Below are 15411 nucleotides of genomic sequence, written 5' to 3'. Positions count from 1 at the left end.
TAATAAGTGGTTATTGTAAAGAAGAATGGGTTAGTTGCAGATCAAATAAGGAAGCTACCTCTTCTCTGTATATCAACTTTATATTATTGCTAATGAACATGTGTTCACTGGTGAAAAATCTGGAAAATACAGATGAACTAAAAGGAAAAATCAACATCTAGAGTCCTGCCACTTCCCTTTTTATTTTAATAAATATTCGTCCAGTCCGGTCAAAAAAAAAAAAATGAGACCCATTTCTAAAGGGCAGAGTTCATTTTAGTTTTCAAGGGACTCTGAACTATGCAAGGTCTGTTCTCCGGATCTTGGGGGTGGGATGCTCGTTCTCTTCCCTGTGAGTCAGAACTCTGTACGGAAGGGCCTGGAAGTTACAAGCACAGGTGGGCAGGGCCTGGAGCAAGCTTCTGAGTATTTGGGGCTGAATTTCTGCTTCAATTACTCCCCCACCCCGGACCCCAGTATCATAATAGAGGTCCATTGTGAAACAAGCTCCTCCAAGAGAAAACACAATGAGTCCACAGCTCTGTGAACCTCAAAATGAAAAGAAAACAGAATGTGAGAAACCCAAGGAGGCCCCTTGAGAAAGGCACCCCTGGAAGGGTCAGGAAGAAGGCAGACAAAAGCTGCCTTCACAAGGGACCAGGAAACCTCGCTGGAGGATGGGGCTCAGCCCTCCCATGTTTGCTCTTTGAATCATGAGCCGGAAAACCCCTGTAAACTCAAGGCTGTCAAGGGGAATCATTCGTGTGAACATGGGTGTTTAGGGTTGCAAATCCCCAGTGAAGCATTTCGGATTAGGGAAGCTGAATTGAAAGATGGAGACATGAGTATCTCTTGCCCTATTCTCATCTCTGAGCTGTTGACACTTCCTTGTTTGAGCTTGTCAATCTAGCGGACCGCAGATTTCAACATTTTCCTCTCAGTGCGGGGTTGTGGGTGGGATAGGGGTGTTAGAAGGAAGGGATGGAAGACTGAAGTGGGGATTCAGAGTGGTCAAGGCTGTGGGCTCTGGAGTCTGGCTGCTTGAGTGCAGTTGACTTGGTAATTTCTTGGCTCTGTGACCTTGGGCAGGTGTCTTTCCCTCTCTGAGCCTCAGTGTCCTCATGCGTGAATAGGATAGCAGTTTTGGACTTCATGGGGTTTCTGTGAGGATTTGATGAGATGCTGGATGCAAGCTCCTAACACCAAGCTTGGCACATGCAGGGTGCTTAGATGTATGTGCTACTATTATTGTGTGTGTGTGTGTGTATTTCCCCTTGATTTCTCAGTATGCTGTCCCTTTCCTTGGGTGGAGGAGGGCAGGAATCTATGTTTAAGAAATGAGTAGTCATTAATCAAATAACTAACAATGAATTAAATGACTTTTAATAAGCATTTCCCATGGACTTAGCAGATGCTAAACATATTGCAAATGTCTTTTCATGTACTCCTACAAACATCCTGCATGGCAAATAGTTTTTATTTTCAAAAAAAATTTTTTTTTGTTAAAGTATAACATACATGAGAAAAATGCACATAAATGAATAGCTCAATGAATTTTCACACACTGAACACCCTCCCCATAACCAGCACCCAGATCAAGAAACAGAATGTTACCAGCCCTCCAGAACGCCCTCCTACTACTTCCAGTCACTAACCCTCTCCCTGAGGGTAACCACCATCCTGACCTCTGACAGCATGGGTTAGGTTTGCTGTGTTTGAGCCTCATATAGAAGGGAGATGTGTGTTCAGGGGCCTGGCTTTGTTAGGTGTGTGAGATCCAGCCACGTGGTTGTGTGGGTGTAGGTTATTTTCATTACTGTAGAGCATTCCACTGGCGACTATCCCACAACATATTTACCAACTCTATTTACCCATTCTTTTGACGGGCATTTAGGGAGTTTTCACTCTGGGGCTATTATGACTATGGGTGCTATGAGCAATCTTGGACACGTCTTGTGGTGCCAATGTGCATGTATTTCTGTACGTAGGATTGGGACTGCGGGTCAGAGGGAGGACAACGTTGCCCTTCCGGAGAGGTTGCCACCAGTTTTATAAAATGGAGATGGGACTTGTCTCCCTCCAGCAGTGTGAGGGCCCCTGCTGCTCCACATCGTGGAAGATTTCTATTCCCGCTTTGCAGGGGAGGGAGACCAAAACGTAAAATGCCTTGCCCCCGATACAGCTAGGGAGTCATAAGACGAGGACTCACCCATTATTTAGCCCTGGGTATTTGCTGAGTACACACTTGCTGTCAGGCCTGTGCTGGGGGCTGGAGGGTCATTGGTCACCTTGACGCACACGTTTATACCCTCCTGGGACTTCTCGTTGGGCTGAATCGAATCTGAACTCAGATTTGTTTGGTGCCAGTGTTTATACTTTACCACTCTGTCACCGTTCTTCTTCACTCCCTTGGAGCCCAGGAAGGTTCTGGGCACATATTAGGTGCTCAATAAACATGGGTTGAATGAACAAGGGGATGGGAACTCTCCACAGGGCCCTCCCCGCATTGATGAGCACATCCACGGATGGGCTATTGGCTGCAAGTTACAGGAAAAGAAAGAGTATTTTCTCTGGCATTTCTGGGCTGATGAGCAAACCCAGGCATATCCTGGGTTTGGGATGGACCTTATCAGCCATCAGCCAAGTCTCAGGATGGACCTTCATCAGGTCTGACTTTTGGAATCCAAACCTCAGGGCCCAGGCAGAAGCATCTCTGTACCCTTCAGAGCTAGAATTTATTGTGGAAGAGGACAGGATGTCCACAGGGCCTGTGGTAAAAGTGGGACATCGGAAGCCCCACTCTGAGGGAGACTTGTGCTCTCCAAATCTGGAATCTCCTTCTGATTATCAGTGGGCAGCTAGGCGGTGCTCAAGTCTGGCTCATGGAAGGCTGGCTGGACTCAAAGTTGGTTGAGTTCATGAGCAATAGCCTGCTCTGTAAGGAGAAGAGGCAGAATCAGTCACCAGGTGTCTGCCCTCTGACCCCCAGGTCCACACCAAAGGGGCCTCTCATCCATCCATGCTGACCAAGGCCTGGTGCCTGCAACATTCACATTAAACTCTTCAAATGGGGCTTCCCTGGTGGCGCAGTGGTTGAGAGCCCGCCTGCCGATGCAGGGGACACGGGTTCGTGCCCCAGTCTGAGATGATCCTGCATGCCGTGGAGCTGCTGGGCCGGTGAGCCATGGCCACTGGGCCTGCGCGTCCGGAGCCTGTGCTCCGCAACGGGAGAGGCCACAGCAGTGAGAGGCCCATGTACCGCAAAAAAAACCAAAAACAAAAACAAAAACAAAACCCACCTCTTCAAATGATATCTAATTATTCAGTTCTTGTGTCTTCCACTCGCTGTGAGCTCCCTGAAGGCAGGGACTATATCTGTTTATCTGCAACTGGGATGGGGCTGGGCTTGGGTATGTGGGAGGGCAGTGCTGCCTAAAGGATTGAGTGGAGATCTTGGGAGAAGCTCTGGTAACCTGGAGGTTTGGGTGAATTGGCGGGGCACAGCTTGCTTGGTAGGGGTGCCCTCTGCTGTCCCGGTTCTCTCGGGGGATTAGTGAAGGTCATGGTCATATGGTCACCTCTGAGTGTCCTCAGAGCACATGCAGACACCCCTCAGCAGGCCTCAGTGAGAGCTGCAGCGGGGGCACCTCTTCTGGCCATTTGCCCGTCCTGAGTCCTCCCCCCGGAGGGACACAGGTGCTCACTCACCCATGAGGCTTTTCAACAGTTTCACATCCAGCTGCCTGAGGATTTCATCGATCAGAGGACATTCCTGGGCCACCAACACAGAGAGAAGGGTCAGACCAGGGAGTGGGAAAGGAAAACTGGAGGGGCTGTGGCTGGAAGCCACAGGATTTCCACAAGGAATCATGGCAAGTGTGGCTCCCTTGTATTGAACGCCAACTACCCACCAGGTGCTATGCACAGCACTTCCGTGCTTTGCCCTCCTGAATCCTTGTGGCTCTCTGTGAAGTGGGGACTGTGATGGTTCCCATGTTACAGATGGGGAAACTGAGGCTCTAGGGAGGCTAAGTCACTTGCCCAAGGACACACAGTCAGTAGATGGCAAAATTGAACGTCTTAATTGAGATTTCTCAGGTTCTAAAGCCCAATTCTTTGCTGAAATGCCAATATATATGCCCTGACCCTCGGACTCAAGGATGCTCAAGGTGAAACTACTTTTCTGAAACTTACCTGACTTTCTATCAGGTGTGGGATAACTTTTTCCAGGTTGTCTCTGAGGTTGTGGAAAAAATGTTTCCTCTTTGGTGGGATATCTCTAGAAAGAGAGATAGATATACAGAACAGAACAGATAAATACAGACAATACTAATGTCAGGTCCTGTGTGTGGAGAACATCTCGCACAGCCATTTAATCCTCAGAGAGCCCTACATGAGAGACATCATTGCAAGCAATAGTCAAAGGTGCAGCTCAGAGAGGTGATGTGCCTTGCCCAAGGTCACACAGCTAGTTAAGTGCTGATTAGATTAGAACCAGGTCAGTAACTACAGTCCACAGTCTTTTTTTTTTTTTTTTTAACATCTTTATTGGAGTATAATTGTTTTACAATAGTGTGTTAGTTTTTCCTTTACAACAAACTGAATCAGTTATACATATACATATGTTCCCATATCTCTTCCCTCTTGCTACAGTCTTTTTTTTTTTTTTTTAAAGAAGATGTTGGGAGTAGGAGTTTATTAATTAATTAATTTATTTTTGCTGTGTTGGGTCTTCATTTCTGTGCGAGGGCTTTCTCTAGTTGTGGCAAGTGGGGGCCACTCTTCATCGTAGTGCGCGGGCCTCTCACTATCGCGGCCTCTCTTGTTGTGGAGCACAGGCTCCAGATGCACAGGCTCAGTAGTTGTGGCTCACGGGCCTAGTTGCTCTGTGGCATGTGGGATCCTCCCAGACCAGGGCTCGAACCCGTGTCCCCTGCATTAGCTGGCAGATTCTCAACCACTGCGCCACCAGGGAAGCCCCCCAGTCCACAATCTTCTTCGTGGATGTCTGGCATGATCTAGGCATTCAGTGAATGTCTGATGAATACATGAATGGATATCCACTGATGACCTAGTTGCTTTCAGCATTCTGGAATTACAGAGAGAGATCAGACACAAATCTTGCCCTTGAGGGACTCAGTCTGTTGGGGTTGACACACTTGGTCAGCTAGTCTACAGATCTTTATTTAAGTCTATTTTTTTCTATCTTGTTCACTACTGTATCCCTAGCATCAAGCATGTTGTGCCTAGCACATAATAGGTTCTCAGCAAATATTTGTTGAATGAATGAGTGATGAGGAGGAGCTTTAAAGAAGGAAGGAGGGCCATTCAAGCATAAGGATCAGCATGTGCAAAGGCACGGTGGTATGAAAATGTATGGCATATTGATGGAGGGGTGTTCTTCAGAGAGACTTGAGGGCAAAGGGCTGCAGAGTGGGGTAGGGGACAGGACAAGTAGGGCCTTGAGTGACATTCAGGAGTTTGCTCTTCATCCAGAGGGCATTGGAGAACCATTGGAGTGTCTGGAGCAGGGGCTGGGTGACATGGCTAGATTTCTGGGCTAGAAAGTGATTTCTGCTGCAGGGGGAGAACAGAGTGAACGCGGTGAGGTCTGAGTCAGGGGAAGTTGGAGGAGGCTCCCACAGTGGCCCAGGAAGTGGACTATGGGCCCAGTCAGTGGCTGTGAGGATGGAGAGAAAGGGAGCAGGTGAGGGTTGCCAGGAGGTCATTGATGGGACCTGTGGAAGATGGGCTGTGGGGAGTGAGGAGGAGGAGGAGTCTGGCTTCTGGGAGGGTGGCAGGGCCATCTCTGGGATGGGGATGCAGGAGGAGGAACAGATCCTGGGGAAGGGGTGAGATCTGTTTGGGGCTCACCCAGGAGGTGGTGGAGACCTGCGGCTGCAGCCAGGGCCAGTCAGGAAGGGGCCCAGCCCTGGGGAGGGGCGGCTGGGATCTTACTCAGTGAGGACAGTCATGCGGACGCTGCTGGGCTCCACACAGCAGTTGCCTATCACCAGATCCCTCCGGCCAAACTCATCTTTCTCCAGCCAGAACTCCACAGCGAGGTTCACGCATGCGTGTGTCTTTATGATCTGGTTATTGAAGGGCCTGGGGGCGAGAGGGAGGAGGATGGGGGAGAGGCAGGAGACAGAGAAAGAATAAAAGGAGGAGGAAGCAGCCAACACGGAGAATGGCTCTTTCAACACACCAGCACAGTGGGGCTCCACGTTGCCTGGATGTTAAATTCTGTGGTCAGCTATTAAGGAGAAAAACATTACTAGCCAGAGTGCCTTCTGAAAATCCTTTAAATAGACCAGATTAGGGGGTTTTTGGAAATTCAAAATTTGAGAGTTAATCTTATTCTAAAAATCTTTACCATTTAGTGGAGCCCTCCCAGAGGCAGTAGATGTTAAAGGGTAGTCTAAACCGGAGGAGGGAAGGGTGATGCGATGCGATCATTAAACTGTTTCTCTCTCTCTCTCTCTTTTTTTTTTTTTTTTTTTTTTTTGCGGTACGCGGGCCCCTCACCGTTGTGGCCTCTCCCGTTGCGGAGCACAGGCTCTGGACGCGCAGGCTCCAGATTCGCAGGCTCAGCGGCCATGGCTCACGGGCCCAGCAGCTCTGCGGCATGTGGGATCCTCCTGGACCGGGGCATGAACCCTTGTCCCCTGCATCGGCAGGCGGACTCTCAACCACTGCGCCACCAGGGAAGCCCAAACTGTTTCTCTTTCTAAAAATCATTGCAGGGAACTCACATAGGTTTAAATGAGCAAATGACCTGCCTCCACTGACCAGTGATCGCCATCCACATTTCAGCTGAAGAAACCGAGACTCAGAGATGTGAAGTGACTTGCCCAAGGTCACAAAACAAGTGAGTTTGGAAACCAGGAATAGAAACCAATTTGCAGCAGAAAGATCTGGGTTCCCCAAATTGCCAAAATCCGCCCCCCACCCCCAGGTTCCCAGTGAAGAGGAACAGTGCCCTTCAGGCCCCGCTTCTGTATGACTTACAGTCTCGAGTCAATGTCAAATTCAAGTGAGATGTTTGCCAAGAACCACTGCTTATGGAAAGACATCCTGATCCCGCCATAGTCCAGCTGAATGTTGGTGATGTTGGTGCTGAACAAGGAAAGAGCAAAGACCCCCACAAGGGTGAAGGGCCTCAGACCTCAAGGCCTTGGGCTTTACAGACAAGGCTGGCCGGTCTCCTAGCAGTCGGATTTGGAGTCAGATCCTTTTACAGATGCTCTGAGGGCAAGAGCTCCCTGCAGGAGCCCTGGGGTTACAAGCTGTCCCCGAGTGCCCCCGAACAGCTCCACACAACTGACTTGTGAAACCCACAGCCAACTGCAGGCCCAGCCCCTGGTCCCGTTCTCAGAGCCAACCTCCTGCTCTCAGTGGATAGCCCCACCACCTGCCCAGGGGCCCAGACCCAAACCATGGGAGCTGCCTTCAACTTCTCTCCATCCCTCACCACCACATTCCACTCATTAGCAAATCAAGCTGGCTCTGCTTACAAAATATATCCTGAAATGGGCCACTTCCCATTACTCTGTTGCTTTCGTCTGGTCCAGGTCACCATCACTTCTTGCCTGGAGATGCTCTAGTTTCTCTCTGGGCTCCAGGTCACGATCTTGGCCTCTCCACAAACCATCTCCATGTGACAGCCAGAGGGGCCTTAACACTCCCCTATCACTCAGTGTTCTCCACTGTGTTCTCACTGCTCTTGCAATAAAATCTGAACTCCACATCACAGCCCCTCAGATCTGCAGGATCTGGCCTCACCTGCCTCTGCAACCCCATCTCCTACCACCCTCCCCTTGCTCACCCAGCCACACAGGACTTTTCCTCTTCCTCAAATGCATCAATCTCCTTCCTACCTCAGGGCCTTTGCACTCACTGTGCCCACATGACCTCATGTCACTCACCTCTTTCTCTTCATTCATATTTCTACTTAAGGGTTAGGAAGGTCCCCTGATCAGCCCTCTCACTCTCACCACGACCTGGCTAGATTTGTCTTCATGTTATATCCCTCCATCTGAAATTAGTTATTTACTTTTGTGGCCTATCTCACTAACTAGGATGTAAGATCCAAAAGGGCAGGGACTGTAGGTCTATGTAGAGCTGTATTCCCAGTACCCAGCCCAGGTGCTGGTACACAGTAGGCGCTCAATGAATAACTGTAACAAATGTTAAAGGAATGAATGAAGGGAAGTGAGTGTGGCTGCACACAGCAAGGGAAACCCTGCTGGTGAGTACTGGCACTCATTTAAATGGGGGGAATGAGGGATTCAAATCAGAGAGAAGGTAGGTCAAGGGCACAGCAGGCTGGGATCATGGTGTAACATTTGAGCAGCTTTGAGACCAGGCAGCTGGGGAGGCCTTCATCCATTGAGAGGAAGGGGGGGAAAAAGGAGATGGAGGACAGGCCCAGTTCTGCGAGGTTAATTATACCAATGGCTAGGCATCCACTATGTGCCACAGGGAAAGCTCCTAACAGCTCCAGGACACAGGGATAATTACGCCCATTTCATTGAGGAGGACTCAAGGCTGAAGCTCAGGGAGCTCAAATGCCTGGCCCAGAGTCACACAGCTTTCAAGCAAGAGTGGGGTTCAAATGTCTGACTCTAGTCCTGGGTTCCTTTGGCACCCCAGATGTTTATCCAGGCCGTGCTCTGGGTACCCATTTTATAGATGAGACCAGAGTGGCCCAGCAATTTCCCCAAAGTTGGTGGCAGAGTCAGAATTTAAATGCAGAAACTTTTGCTCCCAAACCTTCACCTTTAATTATTCTGCTCTGCTGCCTCTCCCAGTGACCCTTTGTACTTGCCCCCCTACTCATCCTTGTGTTGGGTCTGACATCTCCTTCCAATCTTCCCTCCTTTCCTCTTCACAGGCCTTGTACTGCCATGCCCTCAAGCTCTGCCCTCTTACTCAGAGCTTTATCAGGAGTCCCAGGGCCAGTGATGGGGTTCAAGATCTCACCTGCCTTCTTGATGCTGCTGAAGGCTCATGCTGCCAATTAGCCAGCCCACCATCCCCGAGGCCATCTGGCTGGAGGCATTCAGACTGTCCAGGAAGCGGATGTTCTGGATTTGGTGCTCTGTATTGCTCTTCATGAGGCCCTGGGCAATAACTGGAAATGGATATGGGACCAGTGACATTGCACAGTGTCCTGGCAAAGATGGGGGGGGGCGGTTGGAGCCAAGAGGCCCAGGTTGCAGGCTGGCACACTGGCTTCTTGCTGAGTGATTGGTGTGTCATCCCCCTGCCCCAAACCCCGAGATTCACATTCTTCATCCATGAAATGATGCTTTGCAGAGCTGGTGTGACACACCTGCAGAGGGTCTGGCAGGCAATAGCTGCTCAAGAGAGATATTATGGTTGAAAATTTGCCCAGTGCTTTGTCTCTGAATCTGGAACACAGAGCCTAACGTACAGGATCTAGATCACAGTCAATGTTGGTTGAAGAGAAAAATAGGTGAGCAAATAAGGAGAGAATAAATGGAAATCCTCCCCAACCATGCTTGGAATAAACTGCAGGGCTGGGTGGAGCTACCAGTGGAAAAGAATAAATTCCAAAAAGGAGGGAAATTTGAAAAGCTATTGACTTGGCGTGAAGTCCTAGCCCTCTGGGCCTTAGACCCCAGCTGCCCAGGTTGGGGGCCAATTTCTGACAAACCTCAGAGCTCACCTCAGGACACATTTATTGCTCTGACTCAACCCTCTAGGGGTTCAGGCCCCACACTGAGAACTATGTATTCCTGAAGAGCCACAGAAGCCATTGTCACATTTCACCAGTATCCTCCAGGGTCAGCCCCCAGACCCCCTTTCAGCACCCCATGTTTCTGCTGCCTACAAACAAGAAAGTGTCTCTGGGGCTTCCCTTCTGTGCACCACAACTACTGAAGCCCGCGCACCCAGAGCCCGTGCTCCGCAACGGGGGAAGCCACTGCAATGAGAAGCCCGCGCACCAGGACAAAGAGTAGCCCCGGCTCACCGCAACTAGAGAAAGCCCACTCACAGCAACAAAGACCCAGTGCAGCCAAAAATAAATTAAAAGAAAGTGTCTCTGGAGTCATAGATCTGGGTTCAAATCCTAACTCTGCCACCTCCCCGAGTCTTGATTTCCTCATCTGTGTAATAGGGCAGTAATAATACCCATCTCATAGGATACTTACTAGGAATATTGAGACATTTAGCCAAAGGATATTTACTGAGCATCTACTGGGTATCAGGCTCAGTACTGGGCACTAAACACACGAACCATTTTTCTATCTAGTAGGAGAACATACAGTAAAGAAATAGTTTCAAGGATGGAGTGAAACTATAGGTATGCCTAGAACTCAGTAGTTCTTGGTTAATGATGATAGTAGCACTTAGGAATTTGTGAGCAGCAGACACTAGTAGTTGTCAGTCCAGTATCCATCCATCCATCCATCCTCCCATCTATTTTCCATCTATCTGTCTATCCAATATCCATCCATCCATCCACCCATCTACCCATCCACCCTCCCATCCATCCATCCACTCATCCATACACCCTCCCATCCATCCTCTTATCCACCCACTCTCCCATCCACCCATTCGTCCTATTCTTCCCATCTGACCCCTGTTTTGATTCAGACACTCTCTTCAATTCCTGGTCCAGATGAGGCTGTTGATTATCATTGCATGGTGACTCTTACAGGTACAAAGTTCGCATATGATCCAAGTTGGTTCTATCAGACTAAACAGAAGACCCTATGCTTCATGTTTGAGGGGAAGGTTTCTTTCTCTTTCTCCTACTGGAAAGGAACAAGACTGCCTATAGCTCCAATGGCCACTGGCCACCATTTTCCTATCACACTGTGAACCAGCAGCCTGCGGATGAAACCATGATGATAACAGAGCTAAAAAAGGATGAAATTCAGTTCTGGTTGGCAGCTTTGAGATGCTGATTGAACCAAACCCAGAGGTTGACCTACCTATGACTTTCAGTTGTGTGATATACTTTTTTTTTATTGTTTAAACCAGATTGACTTGGGTTTTCTGTAACACCCTAACAGATACGTGAAAAGTGGTTGTAGAGATAAACATTTTCACAGTTGAAAAACACTTTGCGCATACTTGCCTTCATTTAAGTCTCAAAAGCAGCCCCATGAAACAGCATTCTAACTGCACCTATTGTACAGATGAGGATACCTGGAGCCACAACCACATGTGAATATATTTGATAACTTAAATGCAATGCATACATTTATGGCAAACCATAAAATGCCAAGTCATGATGAGGGGAAATGGGAAACATTGATAACTTAAAAACATTAAGAAATAGAAACAGGTGATCTCATTCCCCAAAAGTTTTGATCTAGATGGTTTTATGGAAGACTTTTACCCAACTTTATGAAAAGGTAATAGTGAAAGAAAATAGAAAAAGAAGAAGATGCAAAATTCATTTTATGAGGCTAGTACAACTTGCTTCAAGAACAGTACAAGGAAAAGATATTAGACATCAATTTTATGTAAGAAAAATTTGCTAAGATCCTAAATAAATTACTAGCTAACAAATCTGATAGCTAATAGTACATTATAAAAATATCATATTGGGCTTCCCTGGTGGTGCAGTGGTTGAGAGTCCGCCTGCCAGTGCAGGAGACACGGGTTCATGCACCGGTCTGGGAAGATCCCACATGCCACAGAGCGACTGGGCCTGTGAGCCATGGCCGCTGAGCCTGCGCGTCTGGAGCCTGTGCTCCGCAACGGGAGAGGCCACAACAGTGAGAGGCACGCATATCGCAAAAAAAAAATAAAATAAAAATAAAATTATATTAAGGGATCTAAAATATAATCTGAATAAGTTGAAAGATATACTACTTTTGTAACTGCCTGACATAATACTGCAAAAATGTCAATTGTCATTCAATTAATAAACAAATTCAGTGAAACCCTAATTAAATTTCCAGAAGACTTTTTCTCTTTTTTAAGGAACTCAACACAGTCTAAGATTCATTTGGAAGAAGAAAGTTCTATCAGATAAAATGGCATTTTACAAAGATGTAGTATTTAAAATATTATGTTTTGGGTACAGAAACAGTTACACAGGCACAGAACACAGAACTCAAAAGGGAATTCATGTGTTTGGAAACTTGACCATTTAGTAGGTGGGTTGAATGGACTCATAAGGAGAGAAGTGAAGCTGAATCTCTAATTTACAGATATACATAGAGATGGCCTCCAAATGGATTAAAATCCTATATGTGAAAAGTGAAACTGTAAAGCTGTTAGAAAAAACAGGGTAGAGACAAGGGCTTAAGACTCATCAAATATAAACCATAAGATGATATGTTGATGAGTTTGAAAATATTCCTGTTCAATGAAGTGTCTACAAACAAAGTTAACAGGCGACAGTTTGGGAGAAATGTTAGCAATGCTTAGACCTGACAAGGGACTAATGTCAAGAATAAATTAACATCTCAAATCAAAGAGGATTAAAAAAATTGGAAAGCAAGTAGAAAAATGGGCAAAAGATAAGAACAGGGAATTCAAAGAAGTCAAAATGGCTAACAGAATTAAGACGTGTTGCCCAAAATTCTCACTAATCAGACAGTCAAGCTAAAACAATTAGATATCACTCAAACACACATCAGACTGGCAAACAATTAGAAAGATGCTGTTATGTACTGAATTGTGCTCCCCTCTGCCCCAGATCAATATAGTGAAGCCTTAATCTCCAGTGTGACTGTATTTGGAGATGGGCCTTGAAGGAGGAGTTAACATTGAATCAGGTCATAAAGGTGGGGCCTTAATCCGATGGGACTGGTGTCCTTATAAGAAGAGGAAGAGACACCAGAACACGCTCACTCACCCTCTGTACACACACAGAGGAAAGGCCCTGTGAGGACACAGTGAGAAGGTGGCCATCTACAAGTCAGGAAGAGAGGTTTCACCAGAAATCAACCCTGTGGGCAACCTGATCTTGAACTTCCATCCTCCAGAGCGGTGAGAAAATAAGTGTCTGTTGTTCAAGCCACCTGGTCTGTGGTATCTTGCTGTGGCAGCCCAAGGAGGCTGATACCAGTGGATTCTCTCCAGTGTTGGGAAATGAGGGATACAGGTATGCTTGTTTGTTACTGGAATGGATATAGACCTGCACAGCCATCCAGAAAGCAATCTGGTGGTCTTTAGTTAAATTCAGTTTGCACCTGCCTTAGAGCCCAGCCATCTCCCTTCAGGGTATATCCCAGGGAAATTCTCCCATAGGTTCTAAGAAGGACACGAGAGAATGTTCATCGCCATGTAGTTTATAATAGTGGGGAGTTAGAGACAACTCAAGTGTTCATCCCTAGGGAAATGGCCAAGTGATGATGAAGTGGATGTATTTCATAGACTTTTCTGCACAAGTCTGAAGCAACAGATGTCAATAGCACGGTGTCCAGTGAAAACAGTAAAAAAAAAAAAAAGAAATCTATATGGCATTACCATTTATGTAAATCAAAACACTGTATGTTTTACAAGGATATGGGCATTTAAAAACACATATATTAAGGAACTTCCTGGCTGTCCAGTGGTTAGGACTCTGTGCTTTCACTGCGGGGGCCCGACTTCAATCCTTGGTCAGGGAGCTAAGATCCCACAAGCTGTGCAGCACCACCCCCAAAAAGCCAACAGCTATATTAAACAAGCTGCAGAGCCTGCCAAGGAAGAGGGGAATGGGAGTGAGAATAAGAGGTCGAGAGGAAAATAACATAAAATAAAACACAAGAGGGGTCTTGCCATGGTTCATGATAATGATGATGTGCTAGGAATAGGCATATGATCAAGTCAAACTCAATTTTGTGTACTTCAGGTCTAAGAAAAAAGGAAGAGAAGAGGGTGAGTGACCAATTCCAGGTCGCCTAGCAAGTCAGTGGTGGGGTCAAGTTAATGCTTTCCCTACCCTCCCTGTGACAGCGGGCAGAGCATGGACTTAGCTTACTTCTCGCTAGACCCGATTTGCTGTCTGTGTGGGTCTTGGCCAGGCCAGGCCAGTGCTGCTTATGTAGTGCCAAGGGCAAGGCCAGCAAGCTGAGGAGGACCAGGAGCCTCCAGAGTGAATGCATCTCGGGTTCTTGGATCTGTGGGAATTAAGAAAGGTCAGATGGTACCCACGAGGATGGCTGCAAGGGTGGCCACCCAGATGGATGGACTTAGGGTTTTCTGTAAGAAGATGACACCGGAGTTAGCCCCCAGCATGCTGTGGGGAGGTGTCGTGATGGGCTCTGGCAGCTGTCCCTGAGGCTTGCTCACATGGTGAGGGCAGTAGGTGGAACGCTGTGGGGAAGCCAGGGATCCAGACAGAAGCCTTGTTGCTTAGAGACACCCAGTAGACCCCACTGTTGGGTCATCCAGTGGGAAACCTCTCCCCGACTAGCACAGCGTGGATGTTGGTGACTCTTCAGTGAATGAATGAATGAATGAATGGGCAAGGATGGTTAATCTCAGGCTTTCCAATTAGACTAGTACTTTCTTAAGGGCAGGATCATCTGCGATGCCTATTGCAATGCTTACTTGTGAGAAATTAAGTGCTGATGATTCTTGAGGGACCAGATGACTGAATACATAAAATAGTGAGGATGGCTGGTCTCTGAATCCCCCTCTAAATTATATGCTTCTGGAGCGCAGGGTGAGAATTTAATTAATCCTCCTGTGTCCAGTGCCTCCCATGTTAACCACATGGTAGTTACCAGTGATGTTTATTAAGTGATACAAATGAATGAATGAATAATTGGATGGATGGATGGTTTGTGGATAAGATTTACAGAGAGGAGACAGAGAGCCTTGAAGCCAAAGCATTAGGTTTATCTTATTGCTCTGGGTTTGAGGGTGATTAAGAATTCAGTTCAGGGCTTCCCTGGTGGCGCAGTGGTTGAGGGTCCGCCTGCCAATGCAGGGGACACGGGTTCGTGCCCTGGTCCGGGAGGATCCCACATGCTGTGGAGCGGCTGGTCCTGTGAGCCATGGCTGCTGAGCCTGTGCGTCCAGAGCCTGTGCTCCGTAACGGAAGGGGCCGCCACGGTGGGAGGCCCGCGTACCGCAAAAAAAAAAAAAAAAAAAAAAAAAAAAAAAAGAACTCAGTTCAAATCCCCTCTCCTCACCATCTCAGGACATGGCATCCCAATCCATCCAGTTGCTCCAGCCACAGCCCTTGGAGTCCCCCTTGACTCACTCCTCTTTCCTCATCTCCCATGACCCATCTGTCAGGAAGTCCTGTCAACACTTCCAGGATCTGACCACATCTAACCATTCCTCCTAAGCTGCCATCATCTTGGCCTGAGTTATTGCAGGGGTTTCCTACCTGGTGTCCCAGCTTCTTCCCTGGCCCAACTACAATCTCTTTTGCATATAGCTGCAAAAAAGAAATCATTTAAAGACATAAATCAGACCATGGCACTCCTCTGCTCAAAACCCTTC

General features: G+C 47.6%; 1 protein-coding gene across 1 annotated transcript; it reads right to left on the bottom strand.

The window, feature by feature from the left end:
• Positions 1 to 2879: 2879 nt before the first annotated feature.
• BPIFA3 (BPI fold containing family A member 3) lies at positions 2880 to 14060 on the bottom strand. The gene is made up of 7 exons (XM_059038269.2): positions 13937 to 14060; positions 8965 to 9115; positions 6991 to 7098; positions 5938 to 6087; positions 4174 to 4258; positions 3688 to 3751; positions 2880 to 2914 (listed from the first exon to the last, which is right to left on the bottom strand). Exons 1-7 carry the CDS (start codon positions 14058 to 14060, stop codon positions 2880 to 2882), a joined length of 717 nt encoding a protein of 238 aa, XP_058894252.1.
• Between the last annotated feature and the right edge of the window lie 1351 nt (positions 14061 to 15411).

Source organism: Kogia breviceps, chromosome 14 (assembly GCF_026419965.1).
Source record: "Kogia breviceps isolate mKogBre1 chromosome 14, mKogBre1 haplotype 1, whole genome shotgun sequence".
In the NCBI taxonomy this organism is placed as follows: Eukaryota; Metazoa; Chordata; class Mammalia; order Artiodactyla; family Physeteridae; genus Kogia; species Kogia breviceps.
This window is presented reverse-complemented; position numbering and strand designations above follow the sequence as displayed.

Excerpts from the sequence above, each read along its gene's own strand:
- BPIFA3 (XM_059038269.2), bottom strand. The coding sequence starts at position 14,060 with ATGCATTCACTCTGGAGGCTCCTGGTCCTCCTCAGCTTGCTGGCCTTG. Across the intron at positions 9,116-13,936 it reads CAAATCGGGTCTAGCGAGAA|TTATTGCCCAGGGCCTCATG; the intron begins GTAAGCTAAGTC and ends ATCCATTTCCAG. Across the intron at positions 7,099-8,964 it reads CAGCAGCATCAAGAAGGCAG|CACCAACATCACCAACATTC; the intron begins GTGAGATCTTGA and ends TTCCTTGTTCAG.